Source organism: Oncorhynchus clarkii, chromosome 18 (genome assembly GCF_045791955.1).
Source record: "Oncorhynchus clarkii lewisi isolate Uvic-CL-2024 chromosome 18, UVic_Ocla_1.0, whole genome shotgun sequence".
Classification (NCBI taxonomy): domain Eukaryota; kingdom Metazoa; phylum Chordata; class Actinopteri; order Salmoniformes; family Salmonidae; genus Oncorhynchus; species Oncorhynchus clarkii.
The window spans coordinates 31,167,242-31,188,224 of record NC_092164.1 but is presented as its reverse complement, the minus strand read 5'-3'; the positions used below and the strand labels follow the sequence as shown (position 1 = coordinate 31,188,224).

General features: G+C 44.2%; 1 protein-coding gene across 8 annotated transcripts in view; it reads left to right on the top strand.

Moving 5' to 3' along the window:
- The window catches only part of LOC139373325 (sodium bicarbonate cotransporter 3-like), a 54,707-nt gene that overhangs the window by 6,859 nt on the left and 26,865 nt on the right, over window positions 1-20,983 (top strand). For 5 of the 8 annotated variants that reach the window (XR_011627561.1, XM_071113719.1, XM_071113718.1 and 2 more), the window contains exons 2-7: window positions 7,686-7,767; window positions 9,371-9,508; window positions 17,808-17,946; window positions 18,555-18,715; window positions 18,931-19,119; window positions 20,210-20,587. Coding sequence is in view for 7 of the 8 variants with exons in the window: in XM_071113719.1 (XP_070969820.1) it covers window positions 7,686-7,767; window positions 9,371-9,508; window positions 17,808-17,946; window positions 18,555-18,715; window positions 18,931-19,119; window positions 20,210-20,587 (1,087 nt within the window). In the remaining variant the exon portion in view is untranslated. The remainder of the gene's footprint in view (window positions 1-7,685; window positions 7,768-9,370; window positions 9,509-17,807; window positions 17,947-18,554; window positions 18,716-18,930; window positions 19,120-20,209; window positions 20,588-20,983) is intronic. The other 3 variants (XM_071113721.1, XM_071113717.1, XM_071113722.1) reach the window with 2 other exon arrangements.

Genomic DNA, 20,983 nt, shown 5'->3' with positions numbered 1-20,983 from the left:
AGTGCGGAACGGACTAAAATACAGAAGAATAGTATAGAATACACTATATGCATATGAGATGAGTAATGCCAGATATGTAAACATTATTACAGTGACTAGTGTTCCTTTCCTTAAAGTGGCCAGTGATTTCTAGTCTATGCCTGTAGGCAGAGGCCTCTAATGTGCTAGTGATGGCTGTTTAATAGTCTGATCGCCTTGAGATAAAAGCTGTTTTTCAGTCTCCCGATCCCAGCTTTGATGCACCTGTACTGACCTCGCCTTCTGGATGAAAGTGGGGTGAACAGGCAGTGGCTTGGGTGGTTGATGTTCTTGATGATCTTTTTGGCCTTCCTGTGACATCAGGTGCTGTAGGTGTCCTGGAGGTCAGGTAGTTTGCCCTGAACGATAGCTAAGAGGTCGGTGAGAGTGGAAAGGCAGTTTACCAGTTAACTTACAACAGCCCGTCCCCTGAACGATAGCTAAAAGGTAGGTGAGAAGGGAGAGGCAGTTTACCAATTAACTTACAACAGCCCGTCCCCTGAACGATAGCTAAGAGGTAGGTGAGACGGTGATGAAGCATACTTCATGAGCTGTAACCGTAAAACAACTGGTATTTGGAAAGTTTGAGGTGAGGGAGAAAGTGTGGTGGAACAAGTTTTGTTAACATTATTAAGTAACGTTATCTTGCTAGCTGGATCGATTTCTCCGTTAGATAGCCAGAGAAATGTTTAGCAACATTAGCCAACTTAACTGATAAAATATTTGAATTCATGATGTGAAAATTTGCTGGCTAATAATGTCAGACAGCTAACATTAAGTACTTAATGTTACAATATCAGATGAGCTAACGTTAGTAACCAAAACAATTCGCTATAGTATTAACTGGTATACGACTCCTTGCCGTTCCTCAAGTTATAACGTGTTAGTTGCTTACTGGACCCTGGCAATCTGTGTGAAATGTTAGCTAGCTAACGAACTAACTGCTATCTGCGAACTAATGTTTTCCCTTTACAGTATGTGGTTAATTTTCAGAATAAGAGAATTAGGTGAAAATGAGACTTGCTTGTTAAACAAGTGTAGCTGGAGCTGGGCCTGGCTTAAGCTGGAAGCCACTATAAAGGTGAAAGAAACCCCACACACTTTCCCTCTTTCTCACTTTTTCAATACAGTTGATAAAAAGGGTTATGCCAGGTGTACTCTGCCTGAAAGAGATCAGTTATGCCAACAAAGGGTATCATGCTCTACTGGCACATTGTAGAACCGTTGTCCATAGGCACATGTACAGTGTAATAATGTGTAGCCCAAAGATATTGCTTTTGTTGTGTTGAACGTGACAGAAACACGTGTGAGTGAGGGGGGGGGATTTAATTTTCTACTCAGTGAACTATTTTTGCATACATGTAGCCTTGTGCACTTGATTGATGTCTACTATAGTGGCCACTATAATAAGGTAAAAATAGAATGCCTGTTAGTTTCAATCTATTTCTACTTTAAGATGTTTTTTCCCCCAGGTGGAATATTTAGATGTGTGGTAAAAAGTATTCTATTATAATATTATAAAGGCTGTCATGGCTAACTGCAATATTAGTGTATTGTTTTTTTCTCAAGACTTGAGTGTCATTCGCAGTAAAGTCTAGGCAACAGATAACATTGGATTGCTTTCTTTACATTTTTTTTCCTACGAGCTAGGTTCACATGAACCACTTTTTATTTTACACAGCAACTGATCATGTAGATCATATTCTTTGTTCAATTAGTTAAAACCTACTAAAACCTAAAACTACTACTGTTGTGTCGTCTGCAAACTTGATGATTGAGCTGGAGGCGTGCTTGGTCACGCAGTCATGGGTGAACAGGGAGTACAGGAGGGGGCTGTGCATGCACCATTGTGGGGCCCCAGTGTTGAGGATCAGCGGAGTGGAGGTGATGTTTCCTATCTTCACCACCTGAGGGCGGCCTGTCAGGAAGTCCTGGACCCAGTTGCACAAGGCGAGGTTCAGACCCATGGCCTCCAGCTTAATGATGAGCTTGGAGGGTACTATGGTGTTGAATGCTGAGCTGTAGTCAATAAACAGCCTTCTTATAGATGGCGATTGCATCGTCTGTGGATCTACTGGGGCGGTAAGCGAATTGAAGTGGGTCTAGGGTGGCAGGTAAGGTAGAGGTGATATGATCCTACAAGGTAAAGTAAAAACCCAAACCAATCCTTGCATCAATACCGGTATTAGGGTAAAATACGGTATATCTGGACAGCACTCCTGGTTTTACAGAAATAAAAGCCAAAACACTAGAGAATTGCACTAGCAGTCTCTCCATGCTGCTTACCTCACAAGACCTAGCCCGCCCCCTGTCACTCAAGGAGCACATTTGTTGTTCCTTGACCACGAGACACTTTCGTTCAGTCTGCATGGTCAATGTAGCACATGCAACAATGTTGATAATAACAATGCTGTTTCCACTTTACGTCTTAATATAAATCCACAAGCATTCTATAATAACACTTAGTTTGTTTCCTACATCTGCAAATCAAATCAACATTAGCAAACAGCTAGTTTGTCTTTTCTTAGCAAGTTGTTACTAAATTGTATTCGCCACTAATGCTAATCGCTACTTAGCTGGCTAAGTGTACTGAGTCAGCTATGTAGGTCTCCTAGAAAATACTGACCAACACTTTGGTTCCTACCCTGTAACAATAACCCTGGCATTATAATAATAATAATATTATAATAATTATTCTATTTCCATGATTCCAACAGTTTACCCAAGTGTTTTGATCTAAATCAAATCGCAATTGCATCATAAAAAGAATGCCTAGTTTTTCTGCCAATATCGTGCACCCATACATGGCAGTGTGGAAATGATCTCAAATGAGTGCAGAAACTGCAGAAATGGATGAAAATGCAGAAAAATATTTATGGTTGAAGTTTATTTGAACAGTATAAACCAATAAAAATTGAGAAAACCCAAATCACTTACAATGTATGTGTTGCCACCCTAGGGTCATGCCCCTACTCATAAGTCAATGTATTATTCCAAAACATAAAATAACATCAGAAATTAGATAAATACTGTGATATGATATTTTGGCCATATCGCCCAGCCCTATAGGAGGCACAGGCAGGTCAAAAATAGTCTCATCTCCCAGTCACAATACCTCATGTGGGGCTGAAATAGACACTGTGGTGGGTGCTGGAGAGTTGAGAGACCTCTCTGTCATCGTCAGGGGGCCATAGGAAACAGTGGGAAATATTGTGAGGAAGCAGAGTGATGATCTCTTATTACATTTGGTTGGATTCTGGTCACATATCAAGTGTAATTAGTAGACTAGGCCTATTGTGTGTTTCTGCCCTGCTTGTCAGGGCTGAGTGTCTGTCACTAATACAAAACACAGTGTTTTTTCCTCTTCCTGTCTGACTGCACTGCCAGCCAGGCAGAACCTCCCCTGTTCCTCTGCACTGCCTGCCAGCCAGAATCTCCCATGTTTCACTGCATTGCCTGCCAGGCAGAACCTCCCCTGTTCCACTGCACTGCCAGCCAGGCAGAACCTCCCTTGTTTAAAGCAAATTCATGGTCAATCTCGAAAGTGTACTGTCCTTACATCATTTACTGCGATGCGGCCTCTGCAGAAGTGAGCACATTCACACTTGCGCTTCGCAGAGCTGTTGTGAAGGAAGTTGTCAAGGAAGTCAGTTTGTGTGTTTATACAGGATGTGCACCCCTACCTACCCAATCATGTGAATGCAGAGCTATAGGGAGCCCTCCGCGTTGTTAAAACATTTGGGATGCACACGGCGATGCCTTGATTTGAGGCTTGATTTGGTCTCCGCAAGCTTCCAGAGGCTTTGCAATTGAGTCACAAAATCCGTACGGAGCATCCGGACCTCATTGCCTGATCAAGCATAAATTGGCTTTTACCTGCACTGCCAGCCAGGCAGAACCTCCCCTGTTCTACTGCACTGCCAGCCAGCCAGCCAGGCATAACCTCCCCTGTTTCACTGGACTGCCAGCCAGCCAGGCAGAACCTCCCCTGTTTCACTGGACTTCAAGCCCACCAGCCAAACATAACCTCCTGTTCCACTGCAATGCCAGGCAGGCAGAACCTCCCCTGTTCCACTGGACTGTCAGCAAGCTAGGCCATACAGAGTGCAGCTTGCATTATTGAAGCCCCACAATTATTGGTGTAACTCCCACAGTTCAAAGTCAGATGCTGAGCACTGCTGATTGTGCTGGTTAAAAGGTAGACTCAGCAATGCATGAAGTAAACGGAAATATCTTGTCGAATTCAGCAACAACCAAGACCGTTGGAGCATGAGGCTAACTCCACTGTTTTGGTTCTGTAGCTATCATGTTGTAGCTGGGTGAAGCGCACCCTTGCACATGCACAGATACTCTGTGTGCCTGTGTGAGAGCAGTGTTGCATTGCGCTCATCTGAATATCTGCGCTGCTGCTCATACCAACATCGCTGAGTCAGTTTAATATTATATTATTTTAAAGCCCATCTAGTTACCGATGCGTGCAACTCCCACAGTTCAAAGTCAGTTGCTGAGCTTTGCTGATAGTGCCAGTTAATATTATATTATTTCAAAGTCCATCTAAGGACTGATGCTGCAAATTTGGGCAAGCTTTAAAGGACTGTTTAAAAAATATATGTTTTACCATATCTCTATTTTTGATGAAAGCACGCATTTGCTTGTGCACTAAAAAGTATTGCTCAAATCCAACAAAACAGAATATAAAATACTGAAATTACACTATTTCACGTGTACAACATCTGCATCACTATATTATAGTTTTGCAGTTTTTAAAAGGACGTTCATTAGTGTTTTTGGAGCTTTGTCCATGTTTTCTGCACGCCCACATTCTGCCGAATGAGCCTGAGGAGGTCTATCGCTGGTCGGGAAAGTTTCTCAGAACCAAGTGAAATCACATAAAAAGTGTCTGTACACTTTTATAGCATGCCATCCTTTAAGCATGATGCTGCAATGCTCTGACTGTTGATAGGCCTAATTCAATGTGTCAATGTTTGAAACTATTAACTTTTTTATTAAATTACCCCATTTCTGGGATGCCATTTTGCATCACAGCATCAGTACATTTATGATAAAAGAATACATCTACTTACTTACTGTAGCCAAACTGATTTATGTTACCTTATGCTAATACTGTTCCAGTACAGGTCTGTGAGGAATAATTAAAGCAGATATGTGACCCACCACCTGGATTCGGTCCTACTGTATGTACTGTAGCAAAATTTGAAGCTCAGAGCTAGAAAAAAAATCTCATACACTGCAGTTGTATGGTAGTGTACTAAACAACCAAAGGTTTCAAGACTAAAGACTGGGTTATACTACTGCTATCGACATGTCTGTATACAGTTGTTGCAGTGACATTATGAACATTCTATTGTCGTATGACATCAAACTTGTTCTTGTCGTTATGAAAAAGTATAAACACAAAAGCAGTCTGGTGGTCCAAAATAGCATAACTGGTGTATTTTAACACCAATAAACCAATTTCTTTCAAAATGTATCTAGTAAACCAGGCAACTAAAAAGCAACTTTCTAAACAATGCTTTGGTTAGTTTTTAGCTTGTTAGCTAGCTAGCTAATGTTAAGTTAGCTGGCTAGCCAGTTCAAATAATGACCACATCATATAGCTGACAAAGTATTCATTATTACAGGAAAATAAACTCACAACAAGATACTTCTTTACAAGTTAATTACAGAAAATAGCTTGGTTGTGAGTGTGATTAAATAAAAGCAGGGCATTCTACCAGATAATTTTAGAATTTGGACACTGTATCGTTGGCCTAACATTATATCCTAATTTGACTTTGGTGCATGTTTTGACTTTCATGTGTCATGTTGTTCTTCACATTACCGCCTCTGTTAAACACACAATATCAAATAAAATCTAAGTTTATTTTTCACATGCACAGGATAGAGAAGGTGTAAACGGTACAGTGAGCTGGTTACTTGCATAGTGGGGTCTTTTGTTTAAACATGTAGTTAGCTTAACTAGCTAAACAATGAACCATAATCCCAACTCATAACGTTACTATCCTGCATGAATCTACAGGTAGCTAAAGCTAACCGAACTAGGTTCAACGTTAGCTAGCTAGCTAACATTAGGCTATAACACGCAATGCAAATGGCTCTGAGATAAGAATAATATTACTACACAGATCATACATGTAACGTTGGCTAGCAAGCCAGCCAGCTAACGTTAGCTAGCTAACAGTACGCTTTAACTTACAATGAAAACAACTTTCTGACAAAATTTGAAATGTATAATATCTAAAAATGTAGCTAGCTAGACTCTCTTCCACGTATACATGGATGAACGCTTCTCCCACTCTGTCACGGATGCCATGGTTGCCCTTAGTTTGAAGATGTAATCCGGAGACAGGGGTTTTATACAACAGCTTTTTGTGTGTTCTCTTTTCGACTCCCTCCACATACTTGCAATCAAACACCTGAATTTTATCCTTCTCCTTAGCTATCATACTCTGCTTCCACCGAACATTTCACTGATTTCAAAACTCTACCCTCCAGAAAGTGGAGAGCATTAGCAACACATTTGCAGTTCTTTGTGATATCTTTCAAAAATATGCGTTAGAAAGGATTACCTACACATACTGAGCAACTCATGTTATAGACGGAAACGTGCTACATGGCAGACCAATCCAAATTAATTTCTCGGCATGTCCAGCCCATCCATTATCCCAGCCAATCGTGGCTAGTGGGAAGGTTCCTTCCTTTTTCCGTGGCTAAACCAACTAGGCTCATAATTTAACAATTTTATTTGTATTTACAGATGGCATACAAGTTTGTTATTAAGGCACATGAAAGTTCATATGTTCCTGAAGGCATTTCTGCCAAAAAACGCATTCTGTAAGAAAAAAAAGGATTACGTTCAAATGCCTCTTCTGTGAACAAGTCACATATAGGCCTAACCCCCTAGTGTAGGGGGATTAAAATCTTACCCTATAAGTTCCGGAGCTTGCTGGTTTTCTGTTCTACCTGACAATTAATTAATGATACCCACCTGTTGTCACAGGTCTAAATCAGTCCCTGAATAGAGGGGATTTTCTTTTTTAAGCAGTAGAACTGGCTTTGAGGTCCAGATTTGGATTTGAGGGCCCTAGTGTACCTCACAACAAAGATCTCCTGGAACACGCCTGTGATAAAGTACCATTACCTTTCCTTCAGAGGATGGAAAAATAGGAATCTCAAGCCTCGTATGACCATCCTGATCTCACGAGTGTACGGTATTCTGTTTTGCTGCACGGATTCTGTTAAATGAAGCAAAACAAGAGTGCAGTGGTCAGGATGGTGGATCAGGCTAACATTTCCTAGCCCAGGTGCAGGAATACAGTCAAATAGGCCTAATCCCGAAGACAATACATAATAATAGACTGTTATTCCTGAATCCTGAAATCAAATCAAGCACAAATGCTGTGTGTCAAAGCAGCTTGTTCTCTGCAAAGGCACCAAAAGCTGTTGTTCCTGTTGTTCTTTGAATATCAGACAAACATCCATCTTGTTGGTAATTTCGGTAGTACCTATACTAATGGCTGAAGGTGCTGTGATACCAGTCTGGTGGTCTTATAAAGTCGTTTTTATAAGCCTCTGGCTCAGTCGCGGTTTCAACTGTCAGTTTATTAGTCCATTAAAGGCCTAAAATCTCTTTCCATCTCTCTTAGGGTCTGGACGAGGAGGCCATCATTGACCTCGGGAAGACCAGCTCCACCACCAACACCAACTATGAGACGGAAGACCTGGAGAGTAAGTCTAGTCTAGACTTCTTCCCTGGTCCATACAGCCCTACCAACTTACTGTACCTATGTGTATGTCTATGCCTGTGTGTTAATTCCTGTGTGCAATGTGTTGGAGAAATGGTGTGCTAGTTGAATTGGCTCAATTCAGTCAATTGAATTGAAATTGAACTCAACCCTGGTTCCAGTCAGCCTCTGTGAATGTACCAGTTTGTGTACCTGCCTTTATTACTGTTGTGTCTAGATGCCCGTTTTTCTGTCTCTGTGTGGATGATTTCTGTCCACATTATAGGCCTAGATACGTGCTGTGAATAGAAAGAACAGGTGTTGCTGGTTTTGTTTCTCAGGGGGCCTTGGCAGATTAAAGCCAGCCCCAGCCTGGCTCTCCTCACCTGGGTGTGGGGTATGTTCATTAGCCAGACAAACATGAGCCCACTGACATATGGCAAATGTAATTGAGCTTAACTGTTGTGTACGCCTTTATTCAAGTCCAGCTGGTCGTATCACATGAAAGTACTGTACATATGACACGGTGGTGTCTGACACAGTGGTGTCGCCTTACAACCCAAACATTCTCTGCCTATCTGACTATGATTAGCCGCAAATCTGGCCTCTGATTATCTGGCCCGTCTAGGTAACAAAGCTAGCATTTTCTCTCTGAGCTGTACATTCCAGGGGATTTCAAACACGACCTGTGATTATCTCTAATGGGTACTGAGAACGCCTACCAATCACCTGCCTAGTTCCCCAAGCAGAAATAGGCTGCATGTTTCATTGGAGCTTGCAGTGAAGTACATGGTATGGTTGACTAAGAGAGTACTAAATGGTCAGTAGACTGTCTATGGTCATACAAAACAGTATGATGAGTAACTTTTTATTAGACATCAATGTGTATGTCATGAAATTAATGACTACTTTCAATTTATGTAGGAAAATCGAAATAAACAAAAACTGAGATGCAAGGTTTTTCCAGGAAGCAGACGATATTTGAGTTATAATTAATTTAGAAACAGAGCTGGCAGCGAGCCAGTTGTTATTGAAACCAATCCTCTGTGGTCCTTCTCCTGGGAACGAGGCAGAGACAGGAGAGTGTTTTAAAGGAAGTGTCATTGCACAGCTAGCAAATAACATCATTACCACATGTACTGTACATGTTCTCTTTCTCTCTCTCTCTCTAGTTTGCCATTCTCTCTCTCTCTATCCATTATCCCTCTCATTTCCCCTGTTTTGTTTCTGGTATTTTTGTCTCTCTTCATTCCTCTCAAACACTATATCCCTCTCTCTATCGCCTTTCTCTTTTTCTTTGTATATCCATCTGTTAGGCTCATGTCTTTCTCTTATCTTTTCCTTTTCCTTCTCCCCTTCTTATGTATTGTTTTCATCAGCTCTCCCAGAGTATCTCTCAAATCAAAGTAGAATGACTCATCCTCCCAAAACATCTATTGGCACAAGAAAACTAGGACATTTGCATTTCATAGCAAGAATCCAACAAACAGTGGAAATAAACAAATATGAAAAAAGTGATGGTATTTTTTCCTGTCTAAGTAGGTTATTCACAGGAAATGGAGCCTGGTAATCTGTAAATCTCTCTGGTTTGGTGTGGTGTGTCTCAGGCCACAGGGCGGTCTATGTCGGGGTCCATGTGCCGCTGGGCCGGGAGAGCAAACGCAGGCACCATGGCAGAGGCCACAAACATCACCGCAAGAGGAGGGAGCGGGAGGAGGACCGCGAGGAGGAGGACCCCACTTATGGTAACTAACTTCTAGCTTAAAGTCCAGTTAAAAGCATCAGCTGACTGTTAGAAATGTTAGTAGAGGTGCTGACTAAAGGATTAGTAAACGTCAGACACTTTATAGGCTGACAGAAATTGCTGACAACAATTAAATAGGTTAACAATTTTCATCTATTAAATTGTTGGGAGCATACATAGAATGTGCGACTTTCTTTGTTTTTACCCAACAATCTTCTACCTTCCTTGATGCTCTTTATGCATCTCCTCATGCAATTGAATAAATGTGTGGTGGAACATATGGCTAAATAGACTTAAATCTATGTTGTTACCCTACATATAGTAAGTAGGCTATCATGGGGTAATTTGGATAAAGAGTCAGGGCTTTTAGTGTCGTGCTAATGTCCCGGTAGACATAATCATAATGTATTGGAATCGTGTCAACGCAAAAACTCCCACCACAAATTGCCCTTAAACATTTTCCCCCATGTGATTTGTAACAAATTACTTTATTTGTTGACATTTCTTAATTTTCACAAGCATCCCCCCTAAAAAATGACAACTAACATAATGCCCCTTTTACCCCCCCCCCCCCCCTTCCTTCCCACACAGAACATCACTCTCCCCAACACATACACAGAACAACATGCTACATGCTACACCCCCCCCCCCCCCCCCCCCCCCCCCAGTATTGGCCTCAATTATGTACAAAATAACAAGACAGAGTGTCCTCAAAATCAAATAATAGCAGATAAATGAATCAACACAAATACAATATACACTCACTGGCCAGTTTATTACGTACACCCGTATAGTACTGGGTCGGACCCACCTTTGCCTCCAAAACAGCCTGACACAAGGTGTCGTAAATGTTCCTTGCTTGGTGTCAAGGGACTTAACGTGTGCCAGGAAAACCTTCCCCACACCAGTACACCACCGCCACCAGCCTGTACCGTTGAGACCAGGCAGGATGGGTCCATGGACTCATGCTGTTTACGCTAAATCCTGACTCGGCCATCAGCATGACGCAACAGCATTCGTCGGACCAGGCAATGTTTTTCCACTCCTCAATTGTTTGTTGTTGGTGATCGTGTGCCCACTTCAGCCACGTTTTAGCTGATGGGAGTAGAATCCGGTGTGGTGGATTAGCCCATCCAGATCGACAAGTTGTGTGTTCCGAGTTGAAGTGTTATTTTTATACAAAAGTGTTGAGAATGACACAAATATTAATTTCCACAAAGTTTGCTGCTTCAGTGTCTTTAGATATTTTTTGTCAGATGTTACTATGCAACACTGAAGTATAATTACAAGCATTTCATAAGTGTCAAAGGCTTTTATTGACAATTACATGAAGTTGATGTAAAGAGTCAATATTTGCAGTGTTGACCCTTCTTTTTCAAGACCTCTGCAATCTGCCCTGACATGCTGTCAATTAACTTCTGGGCCACATCCTGACTGATGGCAGCCCATTCTTGCATAATCAATGCTTGGAGTTTGTCAGAATTTGTGGGTTTTTGTTTGTCCACCCGCCTCTTGAGGATTGACCACAAGTTCTCAATGGGATTAAGGTCTGGGGAGTTTCCTGGCCATGGACCCAAAGTATCGATGTTTCGTTCCCTGAGCCACTTAGTTATCACTTTTTTATTTATTTTTATGGCAAGGTGCTTCATCATGCTAGAAAAGGCATTGTTCGTCACCAAACTGTTCCTTGATGGTTGGGAGAAGTTGCTCTCAGAGGATGTGTTGGTACCATTCTTTATTCATGGCTGTGTTCTTAGGCAAAATTGTGAGTGAGCCCTTGGCTGAGAAGCAACCCCACACATGAATGGTCTCAGGATGCTTTACTGTTGGCATGATGCAGGACTGATGGTAGCGCTCACCTTGTATTCTCCGGACAAGCCTTTTTCCGGATGCGCCAAACAATTGGAAAGGGGAAAAATGACTTTACCCCAGTCCTCAGCAGTCCAATCCCTGTACCTTTTGCAGAATATCAGTCTGTCCCTGATGTTTTTCCTGGAGAGAAGTTGCTTCTTTGCTGCCCTTCTTGACACCAGGCCTTCCTCCAAAAGTCTTCGCCTCACTGTGCGTGCAGATGCACACACACCTGCCTGCTGCCATTCCTGAGCAAGCTCTGTACTGGTGGTGCCCCAATCACGCAGCTGAATCAACTCTAGGAGATGGCCCTGGCGCTTGCTGGACTTTCTTGGGCGCCCTGAAGCCTTCTTCACAACAATTGAACCGCTCTTCTTGAAGTTCTTGATGATCCGATAAATGATTGATTTACTGTAGGTGCAATCTTACTGGCAGCAATATCCTTGCCTGTGAAGCTCTTTTTGTGCAAAGCAATGATGACGGCACGTGTTTCCTTGCATGTAAACATGGTTGACAGAGGATAAAAAAATGTAAAACTGAAATATCATCTTTACAAGTATTCAGAACCTTTACTCAGCACTTTGCTTAAGCACCTTTGGCAGTGATTACAGCCTCAAATCTTGGGAGCGTTGCTGCACAGTTCAAGTCCGGGCTCTGTCTGAGCCACAAAGGACATTGAGACTTCTCCCGAAGCCACTCCAGCGTAATCTTGGATGTGTGTTTAGGGTCATTGGAAGGTGAACCTTCGCCCCAGTCTGTGGTCCTTAACACTCTGGAGCAGGTTTTCATCAAGGATCTCGCTGTACTTTGCTCTATTCATCTTTCCCTCGATACTGACTCGTCTCCCAATCCCTGCTTCTGAACAACATCCCCACAGCATGATACTGCCAAACCCATGTTTCACCGAAGGGGTGGTGCCAGGTTTCCTCCAGATGTGATTCTTGGCATTCAGGTCAAATAGTTCAATCTTGATTTCATCAGACCAGAAAATCTTGTTTCTCATGGTCTGAGAGGCCTGTAGGTGCCTTTTGGCAAACTCCAAGCAAGCTGTCATGTGCCTTTTACTGAGGAGTGGCTTCCATCTGGTCACTCTACCTTAAAGGCCTGATTTGGTGGAGTGCTGCAGATATGGTTGTCCCTCTGGAAGGTTCTTTCATCGCCACAGAGGACCTTCGGGTTCTTGGTCACCTCCCTGACCAAGGCCTTTCTCCCCCCGATTGCTCAGTTTGGACGGACAGCCAGCTCTAAGAAGAGTCTTGGTGGTTCCAAACTTCTTCCATTTAAGAATGATGGAGGCCATTGGGTTTTTGGTGGAGGCCATTGGGTTTTCAATGCTGCAGACATTTTTTGGTACCCAACAAAACCTGCCAAGAGAGGGCCGCCCACCAAAACTCACGGACCAGGCAAGGATGGCGTTAATCAGAGAGGCAACAAAGAGACCAAAGATAACCCTGAAGGAGCTGCAAAGCTCCACAGCGGAGATTATAGTATCTGTCCATAGGACTACTTTAAGCCTTACACTCCACAGAGCTGGGCTTTACAGAAGAGAGTCCAGAAAAAAAGCCATTACTTCAAGAAAAAAATAAGCAAACATGTTTGGTGTTCGCCAAAAGGCATGTGGGAGACTCCCCAAACAAATGGAAGAAGGTACTCTGGTTAGATGAGACTAAATTGAGCGTTTTGGCCATCAAGGAAAACGCTATGTCTGGTGCAAACCCAACACCTCTCATCACCCCAAGAGCACCAGCCCCACAGTGAAGCATGGTGGTGGCAGCATCGTTCTGTGAGTATGTTTTTCCATTGGCAGGGACTGGGAAACTGGTCATAATTTAAGGAATGATGGATGGAAAATTCTTGAGGGAAACCTGTTTCAGTCTTCCCGAGATTTGAGACTGGTGACGGAGGTTCACCTTCCAGCAGGACAATGACCCCAAGCATACTTCTAAAGCAACACTCAAGTGGTTTAAGGGGAAACATTTAAATGTCTTGGAATGGCGTTGTCAAAGCCCAGACCTCAATCCAATTGAGAATCTGTGGCATGACTTAAAGATTGCTGTACACCAGCGGAACCCATCCAACTTGAAGGAGCTGGAGCAGTTTTGCCTTGAAGAATGGGCAAAAATACCAGTGGCTAAATGGGCCAAGCTTATGGAGACATACCTCAAGAGACGTGAAACTGTAATGGCTGCAAAAGGTGGCTCTACAAAGTATTGACCTTTTGGGAGTGAATAGTAATGCACGCTCAAGTTCTCTGTTCTTTTGTATTTCTTCTTGTTTGTTTCACAATAAAACATATTTTGTATCTTCAAAAAGTGGTAGGCATGTTGTGTAAATAAGATGATACAAACACCCCCAAAAATCTATTTTAATTCCAGGTTACAAATGAACAAAATAGGAAAAATGCCACAAGCCACTGTACTGGACAGGTGTGTACCTTTCCAAATCATGTCCAATCAATTGCATTTACTACAGGTGGACTCTAATCAAGTTGTAGAAACATCTCAAGGATGATCAATGGAAACGCACCTGAGCTCAATTTCGAGTGTCAGTGCAAAGGGTCTGAATACGCATGTAAATAAGGTATTTCAGTTTTTTATTTTTAATACATTTGCGAACATTTCTAAAAAAAACTTTTCACTTTGTCATTATCGGGTATTGTTTGTAGATTGATTAGATGTATTATTCATTTAATCCATTTCAGAGTCTGGCTGTAACATAACAAGAAGTGGTAGAATTCAGAGTCTGAATTTTTTACGAATGCCCTGTATACTACATAACCAAAAATATGTGGACACCTGCTCGTCGAACATCTCATTCCAAAATCATAGGCTTAGTATCAATGTGTTCCCCCCTTTGCTGCTATAACAGCCTCCACTCTTTTGGGAAAGCTTCCCACTTTTTGGGACATTGCTGCAGGGAATGTCTTCCATTTAGCCACAAGAGCATTAGGGAGGTCGGGCACTGATGCCGGGTGAATAGGCATGGCTTGCAGTCTGCGTTCCAACTCATCCTTAAGGTGTTCGATGGGGTTGAGGTCAGGGGTCTGGGCAGGCCAGGTAAGTTTTTCCACACCGATCTCTGCAAACCATTTCTGTATGTACCTCGCTTTATGCTGAGGAAAGGGCCTTTCACAAACTGTTGCAACAAAGTTGGAAGCACATAATTGTCTACAATGTTAATTTATGTAGCGTTAAGATTTCCCTTCACTGGAACTAAGGGAACTAGACCTAACCATGAAAAACAGCCGCAGTCTATTTTTCCGACTACTCCATACTTTACAGTTGGTACTATGCATTCAGGCAGGTAGCGTTCTCCTGGCATCTGCCAAACCCAGATTTGTCCGTCGGAATGCCAGCTGGTGAAGCTTGTTTCATCACTCCAAAGAACGTGTTTTCATTGCTCCAGCTTCAAATGGCGGTGGGCTTTACACCACTTGGCATTGCACATGGGGATCCTAGGCTTGTGTGAGACTGCTCGGCCATGAAAACTGATTTCATGAAGCTCCGAACGAAGTTCTTGTGCTGACGTTGCTTCCAGAGGCAGTTTGGCTACGAGGACAGACGATTTTTACGCACTGCGCACTTCAGCAGTCGCCGGTCCTATTCTGTGAGCTTGTGTGGCCTACCACTACGCGGCTGAGTCGTTGTTGTTCCTAGATGTTTCCACTTCACAATAACAGCACATACAGTTGAACAGGGCAGCTCCAACTGGGCAGAAATTTGATGAACTGACTTGTTGGAAAGGTGGCACCCTGTGACCGTGCCACGTTGAAAGTCACTGAGCTCAGTACTACTGCCAATATTTGTCTATGGTGATTGCATGGCTATGTGCTCGATTTGATACACTTGTCAACAACAGGTGTGACTGGAATAGCTGAATCCCCTAATTTCAGTGGGTGTCCACATACTTTTGTATATATAGTGTATATGGACACAATCCAGTTGTTCGTTCTATATGTTCCGTTCTTATCCCTTGCTTTCTAGCTAGCCAACTAGCTACGGCTAACACAGTCACTACCTCTGCAGCCAGAATAACAGCAAAGAAGCTGCATTTGCGTTTGTTTAAGCTGTTTTCTAAATCAAATCTGAAATCCAGGTTTATTTGTCACGTGCGCTGAATACAACAGGTGTAGTAGACCTTACAGTGAAATGCTTACTTACAGGCTCTAACCAATAGTGCAAAAAAAGGTATTAGGTGAACAGTAGGTAGCTAAAGAAATAAAACAACAGTAAAAAGACAGGCTAAACACAGTAGCGAGGCTATAAAAGTAGCGAGGCTACATACAGACACTAGTTAGTCAGGCTGATTGAGGTAGTATGTACATGTAGATATGGTTAAAGTGACTATGCATATATGAAGAACAGAGAGTAGCAGTAGCATAAAAGAGGGGTTGGGGGACACACACAATGCAAATAGTCCGGGTAGCCATTTGATTACCTGTTCAGGAGTCCTATGACGGCTGGGGTCTTTGACAATATTTAGGTCCTTCCTCTGACACTGCCTGGTGTAGAGGTCCTGGATGGCAGGCAGCTTAGCCCCAGTGATGTACTGGGCCGTATGCACTACCCTCTGTAGTGCCTTGCGGCCAGAGGCCGAGCAGTTGCCGTACCAGGCAGTGATGCAACCAGTGCTCTCGATGTTGCAGCTGTAGAACCTTTTGAGGACCTCAGGACCCATGCCAAATCTTTTTAGATTCCTGAGGGGTGAATAGGCTTTGTCGTGCCCTCTTCACAACTGTCTTGGTGTGTTTGGACCATTCTAGTTTGTTGTTGATGTGGACACCAAGGAACTTGAAGCTCTCAACCTGCTCCACTACAGCCCCGTCGATGAGAATGGGGGCATGCTCGGTCCTCCTTTTCCTGTAGTCCACAATAATCTCCTTAGTCTTGGTTACGTTGAGGGATAGGTTGTTATTCTGGCACCAACCGGCCAGGTCTCTGACTTCCTCCCTATAGGCTGTCTCATCGTTGTCAGTGATCAGGCCTACCACTGTTGTGTCGTCTGCAAACTTAATGATGGTGTTGGAGTCGTGATTGCCATGCAGTAGTGGGTGAACAGGGAGTACAGGAGGGGACTGGGCACGCACCCCTGGGGAGCTCCAGTGTTGAGGATCAGCGTGGCAGATGTGTTGCTACCTACCCTCACCACCTGGGGGGCGGCCCGTCACGAAGTCCAGGATCCAGTTGCAGAGGGAGGTGTTTAGTCCCAGGATCCTTAGCTTAGTGATGAGCTTTGAGGGTACTATGGTGTTGATGTGAGCCATTACCAACCTTTCAAAACACTTAATGTCTACAGACATGAGTGCTACAGGTCTGTAGTCATTTAGGCAGGTTGCCTTTGTGTTCTTGGGCACAGGGACTATGGTGGTCTGCTTGAAACATGTTGGTTTTACAGACTTAATCAGGGACATGTTGAAAATGTCAGTGAAGACACCTGCCAGTTGATCAGCACTTGCCCGGAGCACAAGTCCTGGTAATCCTTCTGGCCCCACAGCCTTGTGTATGTTGACCTGTTTAAAGGTCTTACTCACGTCGGCTACAGAGAGCATGATCACACAGTCGCCTGGAACAGCTGATGCTCTCATGCATGCAGCTCGCGGCTGTGCTTCCCTTTGTAGTCTGTAATAGTTTGCATGCCCTGCCACATAAGACGAGCGTCGGAGCCGGTGTAGTATGATTAAATCTTAGCCCTGTATTGACGCTTTGCCTGTTTGATGGTTTGTCGCACGGCATAGCAGGATTTATTGTAAGCTTCCGGGTTAGAGTCCCGCACCGTGAAAGAGGCACCTCTACCCTTTTCCCTGTGTATTTATCCCTGTGTTTCCTGTCTTTCTGTGCCAGTTTGTCTTGTATGTTAGTCAAGTCAACCAGTGTGTTTTTCCTGTACTCCTTTTGTTATTCTCTTTCTGATCATCCTGCCTGTTTTGACCCCTGCCTGAATCTGGACTACTTTCCCCCCCTGCCTGCCCTGACCTTGATTCTGCCTGCTCTTCGGTACCTTTTGGACTCTGAACTGGTTTTGACCTTTTGCCTGTCCACGACCATTCTCTTGCCTTACCCTATTGGATTAATACATATTGTAAGACTCCAACAATCTGCCTCTTGTGTCTGCATCTGGGTCTCACCTTGTGTCATAAGTAGTTTGTTGCAAGCAAACCTGTCAATATGACAACCCGAATTCAAAAATATCTGAAACCAGCTGCTCAAACCAGAAACAAGGGAGCAATTCTGACGTTATTGTTTTGCTGATTCACTCAGTCTTGAGTTCCGGCTCTGTTCTTTCACATTTACCTTTTTCTACTCCCACCACAACACATTTAATTATTCCACTCTTTGTAATGCAGAGGAATTCACAGCACTCTATCCAGAAGCTAAGCTTTGGCTCCTGCTCTTCCCACACTCTCCTCATCTCTATATCTCCTGTCATCTCTCCCTGCCTGCCCCATCTAGACACACCCTCCCAGCGGGTGCAGTTCATCCTGGGTACCGAGGATGATGATGTGGAGCACGTCCCCCATGACCTTTTCACCGAGTTGGACGAGCTGTCTTTCAGGGACGGGAGCGCCACTGAGTGGAAGGAGACCGCCAGGTAGGTCACAGCCCAGCCCAGGTTCCAGACTCCCTACTCCAGGGTCCATGTGGCTTTAGAGAGGCCATATTTTTATGCCATTCTTTGTTCATTCAGGCCTAGATTCAACAGCACTTTATTGGTGCCGTAGGTTTTCCCTGAAATGTTGATGACTTTAACTAATTTTGAAGTAGTCTCCTAGACTGTGGTAAAAGATTCAGGGAAACTGACTTTTTAAAGCTAAAACTGTACTGCTGCTAGACTGTTGGGGAATGGTTACGTGTCTTGAATATGAATGTGTGATTAATGGGTAAGATTGACAGAGCTCTACTGCCTACAGGTCTGACTGTGAGTCTATCTTAGTCCTCCTCCATAGCCATGGCACCATCGCCATCCCAGACATTGTCAGCCTACGCTCACGGGCTCGGACACAAATACCCAGCAATTTACTGATCTTAAAAAATGAGTTAAAAGCCTAAAAAACTGAATCAAAGGTTTTCCATTACCTCTCAAAAGTGAACACCTCAAGGCAAGGCAAAATGTCTGTTTCTGCTCAAGTTGTTCTTAGACAGCGTTTGGGAAATGGAAGTATGAGTATTGAAGCCATATTCGTGTGTTGTGTTGTGTAGGTGGTTGAAGTTTGAGGAGGACGTGGAAGATGGAGGGGAGCGTTGGAGCAAGCCCTACGTGGCCACCCTGTCTCTACACAGCCTGTTTGAGCTGAGGAGCTGCATCCTCAACGGCACCGTCATGCTGGACATGAGGGCCACCTGTATCGAGGAGATTGCAGGTACAGAAGACGTTTGTGTGTTCACATTTGCATGCTCTACGATTAGCTAGATTTGTGTGTGCACCAGAGGTAAAAAATGATAAACAATGATAAAAAGTTGGTTGAATAAGGTGAAATTGAATTGATCTCTCTCTGTGTGTGTGTGTATGCAATCTCATTTGCAAATGAACAACAATACAATGCGCCCGTGTCTGTGTGTGTCCACGTGTGTCCAGACATGTTGATTGACAGCATGGTGGCGTCTGGCCAGCTGAAGGAGGAGCTGCGTCAAAAGGTGCGTGAGGCCATGTTGAAGAGACACCACCACCAGAACGAGAGGAAGCTCAGCAACCGCATACCGCTGGTGCGATCAATCGCAGACATAGGCAAGAAACATTCAGACCCGTTCTTGCTTGAGAGAAATGGTGAGATCCCCTGCGCCGCGCACACTCCATTTCTTTTTCCTTATCTTCAAAGGGCGTTGAAATAATCTATGTAATCCTTGGTATTCCAAAAAAGGAAAGCTGACAGCATCTCGTACATGTGACCACAACAATCATGTATGTGATGTTTGCCATTTAGCAGATGTTTTTATTAAGTGACTGACAGTGAGGTGAGTGCATACATTTTAGTATGGGTGGCCCCAGCGGGATTCCAATCCACAACCCTGGCGTTGCTAGCGCCGTGGTCTTACCAACTGAGCCACACAAGACCAAATCCACCATGGCTGTTCAGGAGGTGTCAAACTAGTGATGTGAGTAGATGCTACGATGAGGACATAAGCCTCATAGAGACAACTACTACACCCCAATGTGAAAGAGAAATCTGGGTGCGGATGGTGCAAGCATGTGTGGCTGCCCTGTCTCAGGGTTTTGCTTCTGAGAATTAACAATGGCTTCTACTCCATGTTGGAATGGTTGGGGTAATGCTCTTCTTGCAGTTCAATATGTTTTGTTTACTGAGCATGACCTCAGGTTGTGGTGTGTGTGACTGTTTATGTGAATGAAATAATTAGCTTGTGCTACAGTTCCAATGCTCTCTGGTCTCTGTCCTACTGTCACATTTTGTTTAATTAATGCAATGTTGCCTGGGTATAAAATATGTGTGACATGTCATATATTGCATAGCTTGCTTGCAGTGTATGTATACCAAACACGAGACCTGTATGTACACCTCTTCTCTTGCCTGCAAGCATCTCTCTACCCAAAATGCTCTCCCTTAGTACAATATATGTCACTGTGTGATTGGTGAGTGGACAAGCTTATTGTTCTGTGTGGACATCTCACCTCTCTCACCGTTCCCCTGCAAGAACCTCTCGACACCTCTGTCTCTTTCTAACCACACTCCTCCCAAGCTCCCCCCACCTTCCTTCTGCCACCAGATAATGCACCCCTAAAACCACCTCTCTGATGAAATCCTCCCTCATATGTTTCTCCTTTTACCCTCCTTATTCTTTTTCCCTTTCTTCTCTCCCTCCTCTCCCTTCTTTGTTGTTGTGTCTGCCTGCCACTCCAGGGGAGGGCCTCTCTGCCTCCCGCCACTCCCTGAAGCCGGGGGCCTCCGTCTCCAACCTGTCCCAGAGGCGAGAGTCCCGGGTCTCCATCCTCCTCAACCTCCTCCTGCCAAACTCCTCCTCCACCTCCGCCGGGGGGCCCTCCACCGGACCCTCGCCCCTCACCACCCCCCAGAACACGCCTCCTACTCCCCGCCGCTCCCCAAACCCTCCCCGCGCTTCTGGCCCCGCCCCGGTCCGCCAGGCCATCCCTGAGGTGGTGGTGTCACCGCCTGAGGACGACGAGTCTCCACCCACCGCCATTACGAAGGATGAGGAGGCGTATTCCGCTCGGCAACCGTCGCTGCAGACTAGAGGGCTCCAGCAGCTGCCCTTAGAAGGCAAATATCTGTGTAGCCTGCCAGTGTGAGTCACGGCTTGAACAGAGAACACTAGCACCAGCATGCTGGCTGTGCCCTCCTTCTCTACCCTACCATAAATCTATTATCAACCCCCAGCAATGTTCACTTTTTATACCCCTCCATTGACTCAACAAGACCTCACACAGCTCTCTCTCTCTCTCCACCTCACTCGGTTTTTCTCTACCTCATTCCATTCTTGCATACCTCTCTGTTTCTCTATCAAAACATCTTTCTGCACTCTCCCTTTCTCTCATATCGCGCTCCATTCCTAGACTATTTCTTGTTCACATTCCTTTCTCTCTATCTCCACCTTTCTTCATCCAGCCCTTCCACACTACCCTCACCTTGCTTGGCTTGGTCCCTCCACTTCTCTTT